Source organism: Dreissena polymorpha, chromosome 1 (assembly GCF_020536995.1).
Source record: "Dreissena polymorpha isolate Duluth1 chromosome 1, UMN_Dpol_1.0, whole genome shotgun sequence".
Classification (NCBI taxonomy): domain Eukaryota; kingdom Metazoa; phylum Mollusca; class Bivalvia; order Myida; family Dreissenidae; genus Dreissena; species Dreissena polymorpha.
The window spans coordinates 41,102,885-41,118,055 of record NC_068355.1 but is presented as its reverse complement, the minus strand read 5'-3'; the positions used below and the strand labels follow the sequence as shown (position 1 = coordinate 41,118,055).

Here is a 15,171-nt window from a genome sequence, read left to right as displayed (position 1 = left end):
ATGTTTAAAATGTACATGTATAGGTATTAAGCACTTATAATTATTATGATTAAGCTGGCTGACATCTATACAATATTTAGTTTATGGCAATCTGTATGGGCAGATGACTATAAATGTTTTCAATACGCTACATATCTTATAAACGCAAAATTGAGTATTTGGCCTTACATTACTCCAAGAAATGACCACTAATACCACGAGAAGACATGGAGGTATCACAAAAAGTGTAAACTGACCAGACATTGCCACCTGTGGTTAGGGACCAATATACAAGTATAGGTCCCTGCTGTGGCGTATGACACCATAGTGTTATTTAGTATCGGTCGGCACAGTATCTGATCATAACGAGATAATTGGTTTGTGCTGAACACAGGGGCAATAAAACCACAGATCTATCAATAAACAAGATTATTGAGATATCTTTTATTGAACACCACGATAAAAATGCTCAAACCACGGACTCTAGATTACACGGATAAGAAACATGGCAACATTCTCAGAATCATCACTGCTATATGTGTAATCACCTAACAATTCATCTAAAAATAATTTATATATTTGAGTTGAAGACGATGTACTGTTGTATAAGTCTGAATAAACTATCTGTCTGCCTGTCTAAATCCAAGCCGTCATCGTCCCGGTGAAAAAAAATCTGATTTTGAATAGTTGGACATGATGCCCTGATGTTAAAATACGAAATGACCCGCGTAACACCGATTTTCAAGAATCTTTAATAAATTGATAATTTAAGGTAAATAACATTTTTAATAATGATACATAATTACCTCGTTGATAAAAAACAGCAAACGATGAATGTTTTTGACACCCATTTTATTTCAAGTATGCATGCAAAGCCGAATAATATCGAGAGGGTCCGCTATATACGCTGTTTCATCATAAATTTAACACCCTTTCTGTGTTATAAACAAGAGCTGAAATTGTTAATTTATTAAGATTCATTTATAATAAGCTTTATTGATATGTTTCGTGAACAAAATACTACAATATATTCCATAAAAATATAATAATATGGCAAAGGAAATTCAATGGCCGGTTTCTAAACAAAAGCATAATCGCCAAGACCGTAGCATCAGTTCAGTGCGTTAGGAACGCGCGCTACTTTTTCCCGCCTTCATTCCTTAATTACTTTCGTTTTTAAACATTTTTTTTTCTATCGTATACATAATTCTATTCTCCTAAACAAGATGTTATTTTTAAAACTGAACTCCAAATATAAACGCTACAAATTGGTATTAAGTACGAACATGTCAACCGTAAATCTAGATTCTAATACTCCAAAACGGTATGATATTTGCAAAAGTTAAAGTTATAACTCGCCGGGCTGTCGAAATCAGAAGAAAAACTTAATATATATTTATATATCTGTTTACTACGTAACGTAAGCTTTCTAATGATATATAATTTGTCAAAATCGGCCGAGAAATGAAACTATAATTTAACAAAAGACGTGAGTGGGTACATCAAGATGTATAACCTCGGCGCTTCGCTGTACGCTAATTGTAAAAGATCGATAGCCACAACACGTTAAAACGCGCGGTGGTAAAACATAAAATGTGTATTTCTTGTGTTTAACTCGCTATAAACCCATTAATAACAACGGGAATATACTAAACGTTATATTTTTTTGAAAGAGGAATTAATAAGCAACAAGATAACGTATAAACCAATAAAATCGGATGAATAGATTTTGCATAAGATTGAATTTACTACAGTAAGGGTCAAATACTCGATTCATCTCCTATCAATATACACTCCGTGATGGCCTCTATATGATCGAAACTCATATTCAAACAGCACGTTAATGAAGTTTTTTTTTTAAATTGAAGTTTGTTTCGTAATGACAATAATCGGTAGCGCGTTTTACGACATTGTATTTTTTGCGGGAATTAAACTCGGGTACAGTCTAATATAAGCCGGGTACGTTTAAGTATATTTACCGTTCCCGGGGTACATGTAAGTATACTTAAATGTACCCGGGGTACATGTAAGAAGTACCCGAGCCGACAACGACCAATCGAGCAAAAGTATGCTTTTACAGCAAAATTGTTCACTATGACGGGTCCCATTCCAATATATATATATATATATATATATATATATATATATATATATATATATATATATATATATATATAAACCCTCTGAGTTTTATTTCCTTTTCTTGAACAACTCAGCAATCAGCAAATTGCTATTTGATTTGATAATTCGGGAATCATACCAATCATGATAAATATATTGATCACGTTGATGGAATAATTCTTATTAAATAAATTAAAAACAATAGTTGTTGTCAGAGACGTAGATAACGTCTCTGTCGTTGTGTACTAATTGAAGCACATTTAGACTACTAGTACATTATGGATTAATAATGCTTTACTCCGAATATCTTCATTTAAGATGTTTCTGGTCAAAATAAAATTCCATTTCGCCGAAGTAAACGAAACAGCACAGAAATAATGATTTGCGGAAGACTACGGTGGCTTAGAGGTGACATTCACTTCTCTTTTTTTTAAATTGCTCTCCTCTTTTTTCTATCTCGTGGCCACGAGTTAGCTATGTCGTTGCCACGAGATAGAAAAAAGAGGAGTGCAAAACTAAATAAAAGCGGTGTGCAATTAAAAATCATGTTGCAGTAAATAAAGGCAGATTGCATTAAACAAAAGAGGAGAGAATTTTCGCTATTTCGAGATCCCGAGTTAGTCAGCCAATCAAATTTTGCGTAACATGTGTAAATATTCTGTACGCATATATATAGCTGGTCAAAGCAGGCAAGGCTCTGATATAACATAACATACTACTATAAGTACTACTAGTAATGCTTCTACTACTGCTGCTGTTGTTGTTGTTGCTGCTGTTACTACTACTCCTACTACTACTCCTACTACTACTACTACTACTACTACTACTACTACTACTACTACTACTACTACTACTACTACTACTACTACTACTACTACTACTACTACTACTACTACTACTACTACAGTTACACAGTTACTCAACACAGTAAAATGGTTTCCGGATGATAACTCAAGAAAGCTTACGCCTAGGATCATCAAACTTCATAGGTGCATTGATCATGACTGGCAGGTGACCCCTATTAATTCTCAGGTCACTAGGTCAAAGGTCAAGGTCACAGTGAGTCGAAACAGTAAAATGGTTTCCTGATGATTACTCAAGAATAATTAGGCCTAGGATCATGAAACTTCATAGGTACATTGATAATGACTCGCAGATGACTCCTATTGATTTTCAGGTCACTAGGTCAAAGGTCAAGGTCACAGTGACAAAAAACGTATTCACACAATGGCTGCCACTACAACTGATAGCCCATATGGGGGGCATGCATGTTTTACCAACAGCCCTTGTTTCACAAGAAATTAACCTCCCCAGGCCCTGCAATGTCTGTTTACAGGCTATTTATAGCATGCACATCTTGATTTTGAAATAGGCAATCAGAACCCAAGGCTCAAGAAGAACCTTTTTAAGATGGTTGTTTGATACTATCAACACAATCAAATATTTTGGTGTTTACAGACAATAAACATTTACAATAAAGAAAGGAACAATTATAAAGACCAAAGGTTAATAATTATGAATTATAATGATTGATAGTCATATATTTCTACAATATTTGTGATGTAACATCTTTATGAAATCTTCCCATGACTTAAGCCGAATATAGTATACCGGTACCCTAAAATAAATAATGTTACCAGACACTAAATGTGTGCCTAAAGAGCTAGTGACCTTATTTCGCTACACAGTTCCTCACCCTCTAAATGTTTTATTGTCCAGACACTATTCCTAGTCAGACTGCTCAAACACTGTATGCATCATATTTCATGTCACTTTCCAAAGGATATAAATACATAAGTATTTTAAGAAAGTGTTTTTAATGGAAAAACTAATTAACTCTGCTGTTTGTTAAATTTCTTTAACTTTATTTTAACAAGTAAAACCAGTACATTGTCTACCATGTCTTAACTCCAGTGTTTCAATCTAACAGGTAAACTTTCTGTATTTGAAATCAGCCAATTAGAAAAGGCTGTTATATCTTATAACCAATAGATTTGCAGCAAACATACCCAAAATCTGATGCACAGCACACGCTGGGCTTATCAGATAGATTGTTATTTGACAACCTGGACTGGCTGAGTTTGATATTGAGAAAAAACAATGTGTATACCACTTGGACAGGGTTAAGGAATTTTGACTTGTTGAAAGTAACTAATACTACTACTACTACTACTACTTCTGCAGAACTACTACTTTAATTACTACAGCAACAACAACACCACCACCACCAACAACAGCAACAATAACAGCAGCAACAACAGCAGCAACAGCAGCAACAACAACAGCAGCAACAACAACAGCACTTACAGCAGCAGCAACAGCAGCAACAACTGCTACTACTGCTACTACTATTGCTACTACTATTGCTACAGCAACTGTTAATGCTACTACTTCTACTTCTACTACTACTACTCCCACCACCACCTCTACTGATATAAAAAACGCAACTGCTACTGCTACTACATCAATTACTACAACAACAACACCTAATACAACAACAACAACTACTACTACTAATACAGCTACTACTTCTACAACTACTACTACTTCTGCTGCTGCTGCTGTCGCTACTATGAAGTCTATTTGGCTAGTTGTAATTGTAAGGTGTTCTATATGTGTTCTTATTCCCCATTAGAACTTTTGTAGAACTCACTGGTTCTTTAAGCGTTTTAGATGTGTTCTAGAACTACATTTTAAAACATTTTTAGAAATTTCTTGACCTTTCCTTGAAATGTTCTAAAAGGGTTCTTGAATATTATTGGAACAGTTTCAGTCCTAAGCCATTTTCCACAAATGTTCTGGATTTATTCTAAAAAACTGTTTTGGAACAATTCCAGAACATACGTTTTAGAACACAAATATGGAACAGTTCCAACTTTCCATAGTGTTTTCCATGTATTCCGTAGAAAAGCATGGAATTTTAGGAGAGATTCCATGGAATTCCATAACAGCTTTAGATGGAAAATTGGCCAATGGATGGAATTCCATCAAATTCCATAGATTTCCATCGATTTCCATAGAATTCCATATCATTTTCTATAGAATTCCATAGAAAAGTGCTAATAACTATGGCAGATCTACAGACGGGTATTATGAATAACTGATCGAATATATTTATTTCATTATTATTAAACCATGTTAAAAATGTCTACAATGAGAAAGAAATATCAATGTAATACGAGAGTAATTTATTATATGTCTGAAAAAAAAGTTTTTTTGTATATTTATTATATTTATACCCCCACAAACGAAGTTTTAGGAGTGAGCTTGACTGTCGGTCGGTCTGTCTGTCGGTCCGTATTAAGTGTCCGCTCTCTAATTCAAGTTGTTTTCATCCGATCTTCACCAATCTTGGTCAGATGTTGTAACTAGATGATGTCTAGGTCAAGTTCGAATATGGGTTATGCTGGGTCAAAAACTAGGTCATGGAGTCACTTAGTGCATTTTAAACATTAAGCATGTTGTCAGCTCTCTAATTAAAGTAGTTTTCATCCAATCTTCACCAAACTTGGTCAGAAGTTGTATCTAGATGATGTCTAGTCTATGTCAAGTAAGAATATGGGTCATGCCCTGTAAAAGACAAGGTCATGGGGTCACTTAGTGCGTTTTAAACATCAGCATGTTGTCGGCTCTCTAATTCACATAGTTTTCATCCAATCTTCACCAAAATTGGTCTGAAGTTGTATCTTGATGATGTCTAGGTCAAGTTTGAATATGGGTCATGCCGGGTCAAAAACAAGGTCACGGGGTCACTTAGTGCGTTTTAAACATCACAATGTTGTCCGCTCTCTAATTCAAGTAGTTTTCATCCAATCTTCACCAAACTTGGTCAGAAGTTGTATCTAGATAATGTCTAGGTCAAGCTTGAATATGGGTCATGCCGGGTCAAAAACTAGGTCACATGGTCACCGAACGCGTTTTAAACCTAACCATGTTGTCCGCTCTCTAATTCAAGTAGTTTTCATCCAATCTTCACAAAACTTGGTCACAAGTTTTATCTACATGATCTCTAGGACAAGTTTGAATATGGGTCATGCCGGGCCAAAAACTAGGTCATGGGGTCACTTAGTGCGTTTTTTAACATTCAGCATGGTGTCCGCTCTCTAATTTAAGTAGTTTACATCCGATCTTCAACAAACTTAGGCAAAAGTTTTATCGAGATGATCTTAAGGCCAAGTAAGGAAATGGGCCTTTGGGTCAAGAACTAGGTCAAGGGATCACTTAGTGCGTTTTAAACATTGAGCATGGTGTCAGCTGTTTTTTGTGAAGACGACATGCAAAATATTCTGTGTCAATGCGGCATGCGGGGGTATTCGTCACGTCTGTGACAAAGCTCTAGTTTTTTTAGAAATAAAAGTACAGGACAGGGCCTCGGAAGGGCAGGGCGCGGAGCACTTCCATTTAGGCCTAGCTGGAGCACTGTTGCAAATGAAAGTAATTTAAAAAAAAATCCATACAAGACAAAATAATTTTTACATATTATAATTTATGCATCTCTTGTAACATTGTTATTTATTCCTCAGTGATTTTTTTCACCCATTTGGGAACGGGTCCGGTACCCATGCCATTGGGGATTTTTCGCGTTGTGAAATAACCAAAGTGGGAAAAAACGAGTCGCGAAATCTTCCAATTGGGAACAATCAGCTGTGAATTGTATTAATTGAAGAATGGTATTTTTAACCAGGTTTTCCGGAGGAAAAAACTGGTTATTAGATTGGCAAATGCGGGTGGGCTGGCGGGCTGGCTGGCAGGCGGGCGGAACAAGCTTGTCCGCTCTCTAATTCAAATAGTTTTCATCCGATCTTTACGAAACTTGGTCAGAAGTTGTATCTAGACAATATCTAGGTCAAGTTCGAATATCGGTCATGCCGGGTTAAAAACTAGGTCACGGGGTCACTTAGTGCGTTTTAAACATTGAGCATATTGTCCGCTCTCTTATTCAAAAATTTTTCATCCGATCTTTACGAAACTTGGTTAGAAGTCGTATCTAGACAATATCTAGGTCAAGTAAGAATATGGGTCATGCCGGATTAAAAACTAGGTCACGGGGTCACTTAGTGCGTTTTAAACATTGAGCATGTTGTCCGCTCTCTAATTCAAATAGTTTTCATCCGATTTTACGAAACTTGGTCAGAAGTTGTATCTAGACAATATCTAGGTCAAGTTCGAATATGGGTCATGCCGGGTCAGAAATTAGGTCATGGGGTCGAAAAACAGATTGGAGGGGGGTCAGTTTTCCTTATTTGGCTATAGAGACCTTGTAAACACTCTAGAAGTCACAATTTTTGCCCAATCATCATGAAAGTTGGGTTAAACATTGGTTTTATTGATATCTCGGCCGAGTTTGAAAATGGTCCAGATCGGTGAAAAAACATGGCCGCCAGTGGGCGGGGCATTTTCTCTATATGTATATAGTGAAAACATGTGAACACTCTAGAAGTCACATTTTTGGCCCAATTTTCATGAAATTTGGTCAAAACATCTGTTTTCTTGATATGAGAGTTGAGTTCGAAAATGATTCTGGTCAGTTGAATAACATGGCTGCCAGGGGGGGGGTGCAGTTTTCCTTATTTGGCTATAGACTAGAGAAACCTTGTAAACACTTATAGAAGTCACAATTTTTGCTCAATCATCATGATAGTTGGTCAAATAATTGGTTTTATTGATATCTCGGACGAGTCTGAAAATGGTCCAGATCGGTGAAAAAACATGGCCGCCAGTGGGCGGGGAATTTTTCTCTATATGTATAAAGTGAAAACATGTGAACACTCAAGAGGTCACATTTTTGGCCCAATTTTCATGAAATTTGGTCAGAACATTTGTTTTCTTGATATGAGAGTTGAGTTTGAAAATGGTCCCGGTCAGTTGAATAACATGGCTGCCGGGGGGGCAGTTTTCTCATATTTATATATATATATATATATATATATATTTATATAGTAAAAAAAGCTTGTGAACACTCTAGAAGTCACATTTTTTGCCCAATAATCATGAAACAACTTGGTGAAAAGATTAGCTTTATATATATCACATAATTAATGCCATAATTAATGCCTTTTAATTTTCCAAATTTTCATTATATTATACAAAATCATTGTAAACACTCTAGAGGTCATAATTTTGTTCCAGATTGTATGAATCTTGGTCATAATATTGTAAGCAAAGTTTGATGTTTGGTAAGGGGGGGTCAACTCAAAATATAGGTCACCAGGTCAAATCTTACAAAAACAAAATCCCTCCATATGCAAGAGTTTTGGTTCAATAATGATGAAACTTGACCAGGATGTTTGTCTGGACAATATCTAGGTCAAGGTTGACGTTTGGTAAAGATTGAATGAACCGACTCCTCTCAGGTGAGCGAACTAGGACCATCTTGGCCCTCTTGTTTTGGAAAATTAGGTTGGGTCCGGTTAATTTTGGGAACGAGTCCGTAGGTCATTGGGAACAGGTCCGTTTTCCAGACCCTTCCAAAGAAGGAAAAAAATCACTGTCCCTAATTGTTACGCGAGACATTATATTTAGATTGTTTAATAATGGAAATAACATATGCTAACAGTTATTTATAAAATAATTAATAATATAAAAAATGATATTCAACAGAGAGCATTCTGGATAGTGGATACAACCGCTCGCTAGAAAGTGCCTTTTTTGACTTTTGACAAAATTCCATGTGCTCGCAAGTAACCTTTTGACAAAAAAGCCCCCTGCCCTCTTCAAATCCTAGATGCAGCACTGTAAAGGGTTGGTAGGGTCTTGGTCAAGGTGGCTTGGGGTTTGTGTAATGATTTTTCTTTCATTGGACAATTTATACAAATATATTTGTTAACAGCAATAACTAAGGTTTGTTAGTACATGTAAGTAGAGATTGAACAGAAAATAAAATCCAGAAACCATAGAAGCATATGAATAGTTAATTTTGCAGTTCTTTGGAAAATAGGAGCGAAGTACAATTATACAGTGTTGGGTTGTGGCATTATACATAATTAGATGTTGATGTTTGTGCATGGTCAGACATTTGCGTAAACACAATCATGCACAACTTTCTAACTGGCTTGCATATTTCCTTACGTGCATTAGCATTTTTTGTTACATAATTATGTTAAATAGTATATCCTATTATTACCAATATGCAGTATATACTCTTTCTGTAATGTGATAATTATAAAATGCTACATATTATGACATACAGCATTTCGGGCACTATTGTTATGATGTATATATGTTATGAGTTGTTACTCAACATACATGTAAAGCATTTATCACAAGGGTCTCCAGAAGTGTCTGGTAATTTCTGTTCGTTTAAAAAATATAAAAAACTTAATCTTATCACTAGTTATCAACCATATAACATCAGTGAGCAGCTGGTCAGAATGAAACACATTCTTTTGTTGAGTTTGTTTGTGGCAGTTGTGCATGGTAAGTATACTTTACATTAAATTTGATCAATTGCAAATCAATAGAACAATGTTATGATCCCAGATCTTAAATCTTTTTGTTTGGTTTTACACTTAAAAACTTAATTTGCAATCAGTTGATAGAACTAGGGAAAGATGATCTAGAGTAAAACTTCATGTAGCAGGGATGCTTACTGTCCCTTTTTGATTCCTCCCGCTACATATTGTAGACTTTTTGAAACCTGTCGGACATGTGAAAAAAGGCTACCACATCGTTCAAACATTAAAGGGCTGTCAGATGCAATTTCTTGCTAGAGATTTGAAAAGGTTTTGTTTAACAAACATGCATGTCTGACAGATTTACCCGATGTCTTACAAGATTGAACTGGTATTAGAAAGATGTGTGTCTGACAAGCCTTAATGTTTTTTTTTGTATCTGCAGCTCTGCCTATCTAAGCGAGTAGTCATCAAAATATTTAATATTTTGAAATTTCATAACCAATCTCAAAACAAATTATTTTTGGTTAGCACTGCGTATCTTAATTCATTACTGTTTTACTTTACTATTGAAAGAAAAACAATTTTTAATTATTTTCCATAATTCCTTTTTGAATTTTCAATAATTCTATTATCTATTTAAAGCATTAGTAAATGTTGGTTACTGGTGAAGCTAACATACCCACATTGCCACAACAAGCAATTTTTCACACTACATGTATCTTATTATTCCAGGGTCGCAGAGCTTCTCTGTAGACAACCGTTCATTTGGCAATTTGGTATACTCATTCAATGGGTATGATGATTTAACCGTAAAATATGATGGACGTCAGATGCCACAAGGGTGTTTTATAGCCGTTTCAACTTCTCAGATGAGCGATAATCTGACTCTGTGCTTTGATCAGAAGTTCGAAAATACGTCACTAACAACAATGTCTTACAAAGTAAAGTACCATATAGCGCTGGTAAAGAAAACTGCAGATGAGGTAAATCTGTGTGGATAATTCAGTTGTAAAAAATGTATTATTTTCCCACCTCCTTTGTGTCTTGGTAAACTATTGATATTGGTTTGTTGTGTGTTGTCCATTGTTCTTATACATTTATTTTCTAATGATAGGTTTTACAAGCATTTAAGACTATTCAGACTTCATTTGTAGCTTGACCATTAATTGAAATGTAAGAGAACAACTATCCATTGCACTATTGCTGCCTATTGCTATTGTCATCAAATGAGACAATTGTTATGCCCCCGGCATCTACATGTACAAGTTCCGGGAGGCAAATAGTGATTGGCCTGTCTTTTTGTTAGTTTCTAGACATGTAGATATGTTTTTGTTGGTTTGTTTTTCCGTCTCTATGAATTACACACACAAAGACAGGCTTTTTTGTAACATGAATACCACAAGGCTCATTTTGACCTTGACATAAACCTATTATATTATAATGTTGAACAAAGAGGTCATAGGGGCATGTCATTTTTTTTAAACGGCTTTCAAACACTTTGAGTTCCATAAAGGGTAAAAAAAGCAAGAAAACCAGCATTTGAGGTGACAATTAAAATGCTTAGGAGGTAGTTTTGGGAAAAAACATACCTTTAAAAATTCACTTAAAATTTTGATGGCCCCCTTCGAAGAAGAGGGGGTATATTTTTTTGCTGGATGTTGGTCTGTCTGTCTGTCTGTTGGTAGACCAGTTTGTTTCCGATTGATAACTCGTCAACGAATTGATGGATCAGCTTGATACTTCACATCTGCATTAACCTTGTGAGTATAGGACCCTATTGAAAAATTGCTGTAACTTGGTCAAAGGTCACTGTCACAATAAGTGTGAAAATCATTTCTGATCAATTACTCATCATTAAATTGACCAATGCACTTGATACTTCCCATGTTCATTGGGCTTGGACAGTAGATGGCCCCTATTGAAATTGGGGTCATAGGTCAAGGTTACTGTCACACATTTGGTTTGTAAACACTCTCGAGGAAACATTTCTTGTCTGATCTTCATGAAACTTGGTCAGAAGATTTGTCCCAATGATATCTTGATCCAGTTCGATACTGGGTCATGCTGGGTCAAAAACTAGGTCACTAGGTAAAAAAAAGGTTAAACCTTGTGAACACTGTAGAAGTCACATTTCATGCCCAATCTTCATGTAACTTTGTTACTTTGTCAAAATGTTTGTCTGAATGATATGTTGGTTGAGTTCAAAAGTGGATCCGGTCCGTTGAAAAACATGGCCGCCAGTGGGCAGGGCAGTTTTCCTTATTTGGCTATAGAGAATCCTTGTAAACACTCTAGAGGCCACATTTCTTGTCCGATCTTCATGAAGCTTGGTCAGAAGATTTGTCCCAATGATACCTCGATCGAGTTCAAACTGGGTCATGCTGGGTCAAAAAACTAGGTCACTAGGTCAAATAAAAGAAAAACCTTGTAAACACTGTAGAATTCACATTTCATGCCCAATCATGCCATGAGTTCGAAACTGGGTCATGCTGGGTCAAAAACAAGGTCACTAGGTAAAAAAAAACACCTTGTAAACACTGTAGAATTCACATTTCGTGCCCAATCATGCCATGAGTTCGAAACTGGGTCATGCTGGGTCAAAAACTAGGTCACTAGGTCAAAAAAAGAAAAACCTTGTAAACACTATAGAATTCACATTTCATGCCCAATCTTCATGTCACTTTGTCAAAATGTTTGTCTTAATGATATGTTGGTTGAGTTCAAAAGTGAATCCGGTCCGTTGAAAAACATGGCCGCCAATGGGCGGGGCAGTTTTCCTTATTTGGCTTTAGAGAAACCTTGTAAACACTCTAAAGGCCACATTTCTTATCCGATCTTCATGAAACTTGGTCAGAAGATTTGTCCCAATTATACCTCGACCCAGTTCAAAACTGGGTCATGCTGGGTCAAAAACTAGGTCACAAGGTCAAAAAAGAAAAACCTTGTAAACACTGTAGAAGTCACATTTCATACACAATCTTCATGTTACTTTGTCAAAATGTTGGTCTTATAATATGTTTGTTAAGTTCAAAAGTGGTTTTGGTCCATTGAAAAACATGGCCGCCAGTGGGCGGGGCAGTTTACCTTATTTGGCTATAGACAAACCTTGTATACACTCTACAGGCAACATTTCTTGTCCGATCTTCATGAAACTTGGGCAAAAGATTTGTCCCAATGATACCTCGATTGAGTTTGAAAAGTGGTCATGCTGGATCAAAAACTATGTCACTAGGTAAAAAAAAAAGGATATACTTGTAAACACTGTCACATAGAACACAGAAGTCACATTTCATGCCCAATCTTCATGTAACTTTATCAAAATGTTTGTCTTAATGATATGTTGGTTGAGTTCAAAAAGGTGAGCGAACTAGGGCCATCTTGGCCCTCTTGTTTTTTAATATCTTCGCCGACATCACGAAAAAATGTGCCTATGAATGTTTCATAAAGTACTCTGGAGTCTCATTTATGATAAATCTTGATGAAACTTAAAAACATGTTCATATTGACACTGACTACCGGTAGGCCAAATTTTAATTTCGGTCATATGAAGTAAAGAGCTAGGTTAAATGTACAATTATTGAAGTTCTATAGCATGTTTAGGGCCATCATGTTTTTCTGTTTCAATGAAGTACTATAAGTAATATTTATTTACATAAATGTGTTTCATTCCGCAGATAATAGATAGTGTTGATGACACCTCAGAATGGTGTGTGAATTCATCAAAAGTATTTGTGGTGTATGTGTCTGGAGGAGGATCATCTCCTCAACCAGAAATTGAGATCAAGATTAAAGTTAAAGACAAAAAAAACCAGCGAAGACAAAACAGACAGCGGTAAATATATGTACTGACTTTTTCATCCCCACTTGATATGTTGTTAATCTCCTGCAAGCACTGTTTGGTTTGTTGTTAGGTTGGTTCTTTGGTAAATTAGTATTACATGTCCTTCAAAATACTTCTTGTCAATACAAATTCAAACAGTTGTAGTTCTAAATGGCCTTCTGATGCCCATCTTGAATAAAAGTTTTTACGTTGAAAACGTTCTGATATACATGACAGCAGGTATTTTCCTAGCCATTTTTGAAAAAAATGCAGTTTTGGGAATGGGTATATTTTCAGGCTCAAAGTAGAATGATTCGGGAAAACTAATTTAATACATCTCTTACTAAGCAATCACATTTTGGAACAAAATCATATCAATTAAAGTTATATACTGATGTATGATATATATGATGTTATTGAAATAAAATTGATATATAATAATTATAAGACACTTAATTAAACAAAAAATCAAATGACAATTTGTTTTCACATTGATTTTTTCCATTTCGTTTTGGTAATGGGTCCGTTAAACAGACCTGTAGATATGCCAGGAAAAAGCCTGGAGAGTCTTGCATTACAAAAACAAAAGCATTGATTACAAGTACATTCAATAAAGCTCACTTGCACCAATCTTTGCTTTCCATACAGCATAAAATAACTGATCAAGTAGATGCAGATTTAAGTTTTAATCAAAGAGAAAAAAACGCTCTCTTTGACCATATACTAGTAAATTAATATGCAGGTTTCCCTTGAAGAAGGGTAAAGCCTATATCAAGTTTAAGATCAATGTGGCCATGCAAGATTTTAATGTCTCTTTTACATAACAATGACACAGCTGCTAGACAATATGATAAGAAAATATTTTAAAAACAAATCTTCATTAAAGAATTGTGCCTTGCTTGCGTTTGACGTGTCAAAATAGAACCTTGTTTCTCTTTCAGTTACGCCAAATAATGTATTTGAGGCAGGTAAAATTGAGGTCGTTGAAGATCCTGTCATTGGCATAATTGTGGGTGTTGGTGCTGGTAATTGTGGCCTGTGTTGTTGTTTTCTGTTTCTGCCTCAAACGCCAGCGGAACAGGCAGGGCCAGGTCATTTGTCAGCCACAGACCACCATGGCCGCAGATAAGAAATATGCATAAGTTTGAATTTGTGGGTTAGCTTACTTGGTCCAAGGCCTGAATACATCAATGATTGAAGGTCATAGGGCCAACTAGCTCTTTTGGTAGAGCACTGACCACAAATCCGTAGATCAAGGGATCCCTTTCCAACCCCACCACTTATCATGTTTTGAGATACTAGTAGGTTATGAACTATTTTCCACAGTCTTTCTCCAACTACTTCGAATTCATGTAGAGCAGTTGTCAGTTCCTGGCATACACATGTATGTTTAGTAAGAAAAATAATTTTAAGTTTAAAAAAAATCCTTCAAAAAAAGATTTATAACACAAATAATCTTTTAATTGACACTATTTAACCGATGGATATGATCACAGGTTTGAACTTTTCTCTTTTTAGCTCACCTGAGCTGTGCTCATGGTGAGCTTTTGTGATCGCGTCCGTCGTGCGTCGTGCGCCGTCAACAATTGCCTTGTGAACACTCCAGGGGCCACATTTATTGTCCGATCTTCATGAAACTTGTTCAGAACATTTGTCCCATTGATACCTCGATTGAGTTCGAAACTGGGTCATGCTGGGTCAAAAACTAGGTCACTAGGTAAAAAAAAAAAGAAAAACCTTGTGAACATTGTATAAGTCACATTTGATGCCCAATCTTCATGAAACTTTGTCAAAATGTTTGTCTTAATGATATGTTGGTTGAGTTCCAAAATGGTTCCGGTCCGTTGAAAAACCTGG

The 15,171-nt window shown here is 35.8% G+C and overlaps 1 protein-coding gene and 1 long non-coding RNA gene across 13 annotated transcripts in view; both read left to right on the top strand.

The window, feature by feature from the left end:
• Nucleotides 1–9,422: 9,422 nt before the first annotated feature.
• LOC127877775 (uncharacterized) overlaps nucleotides 9,423–15,171 on the top strand; it is a 184,810-nt gene continuing 179,061 nt past the window's right edge. For 8 of the 12 annotated variants that reach the window (XM_052424062.1, XM_052424018.1, XM_052424042.1 and 5 more), the window contains exon 1: nucleotides 9,423–9,516. In XM_052424062.1, the coding sequence (XP_052280022.1) occupies nucleotides 9,471–9,516 (46 nt within the window). In that variant the 5' untranslated portion in view covers nucleotides 9,423–9,470. The remainder of the gene's footprint in view (nucleotides 9,517–15,171) is intronic. The other 4 variants (XM_052424094.1, XM_052424079.1, XM_052424072.1 and 1 more) reach the window with 3 other exon arrangements.
• LOC127877976 (uncharacterized) lies at nucleotides 10,095–14,433 on the top strand. Its single transcript, XR_008048690.1, has 3 exons — nucleotides 10,095–10,477; nucleotides 13,169–13,326; nucleotides 14,256–14,433. It is a non-coding gene; the product is annotated as an uncharacterized LOC127877976 (long non-coding RNA).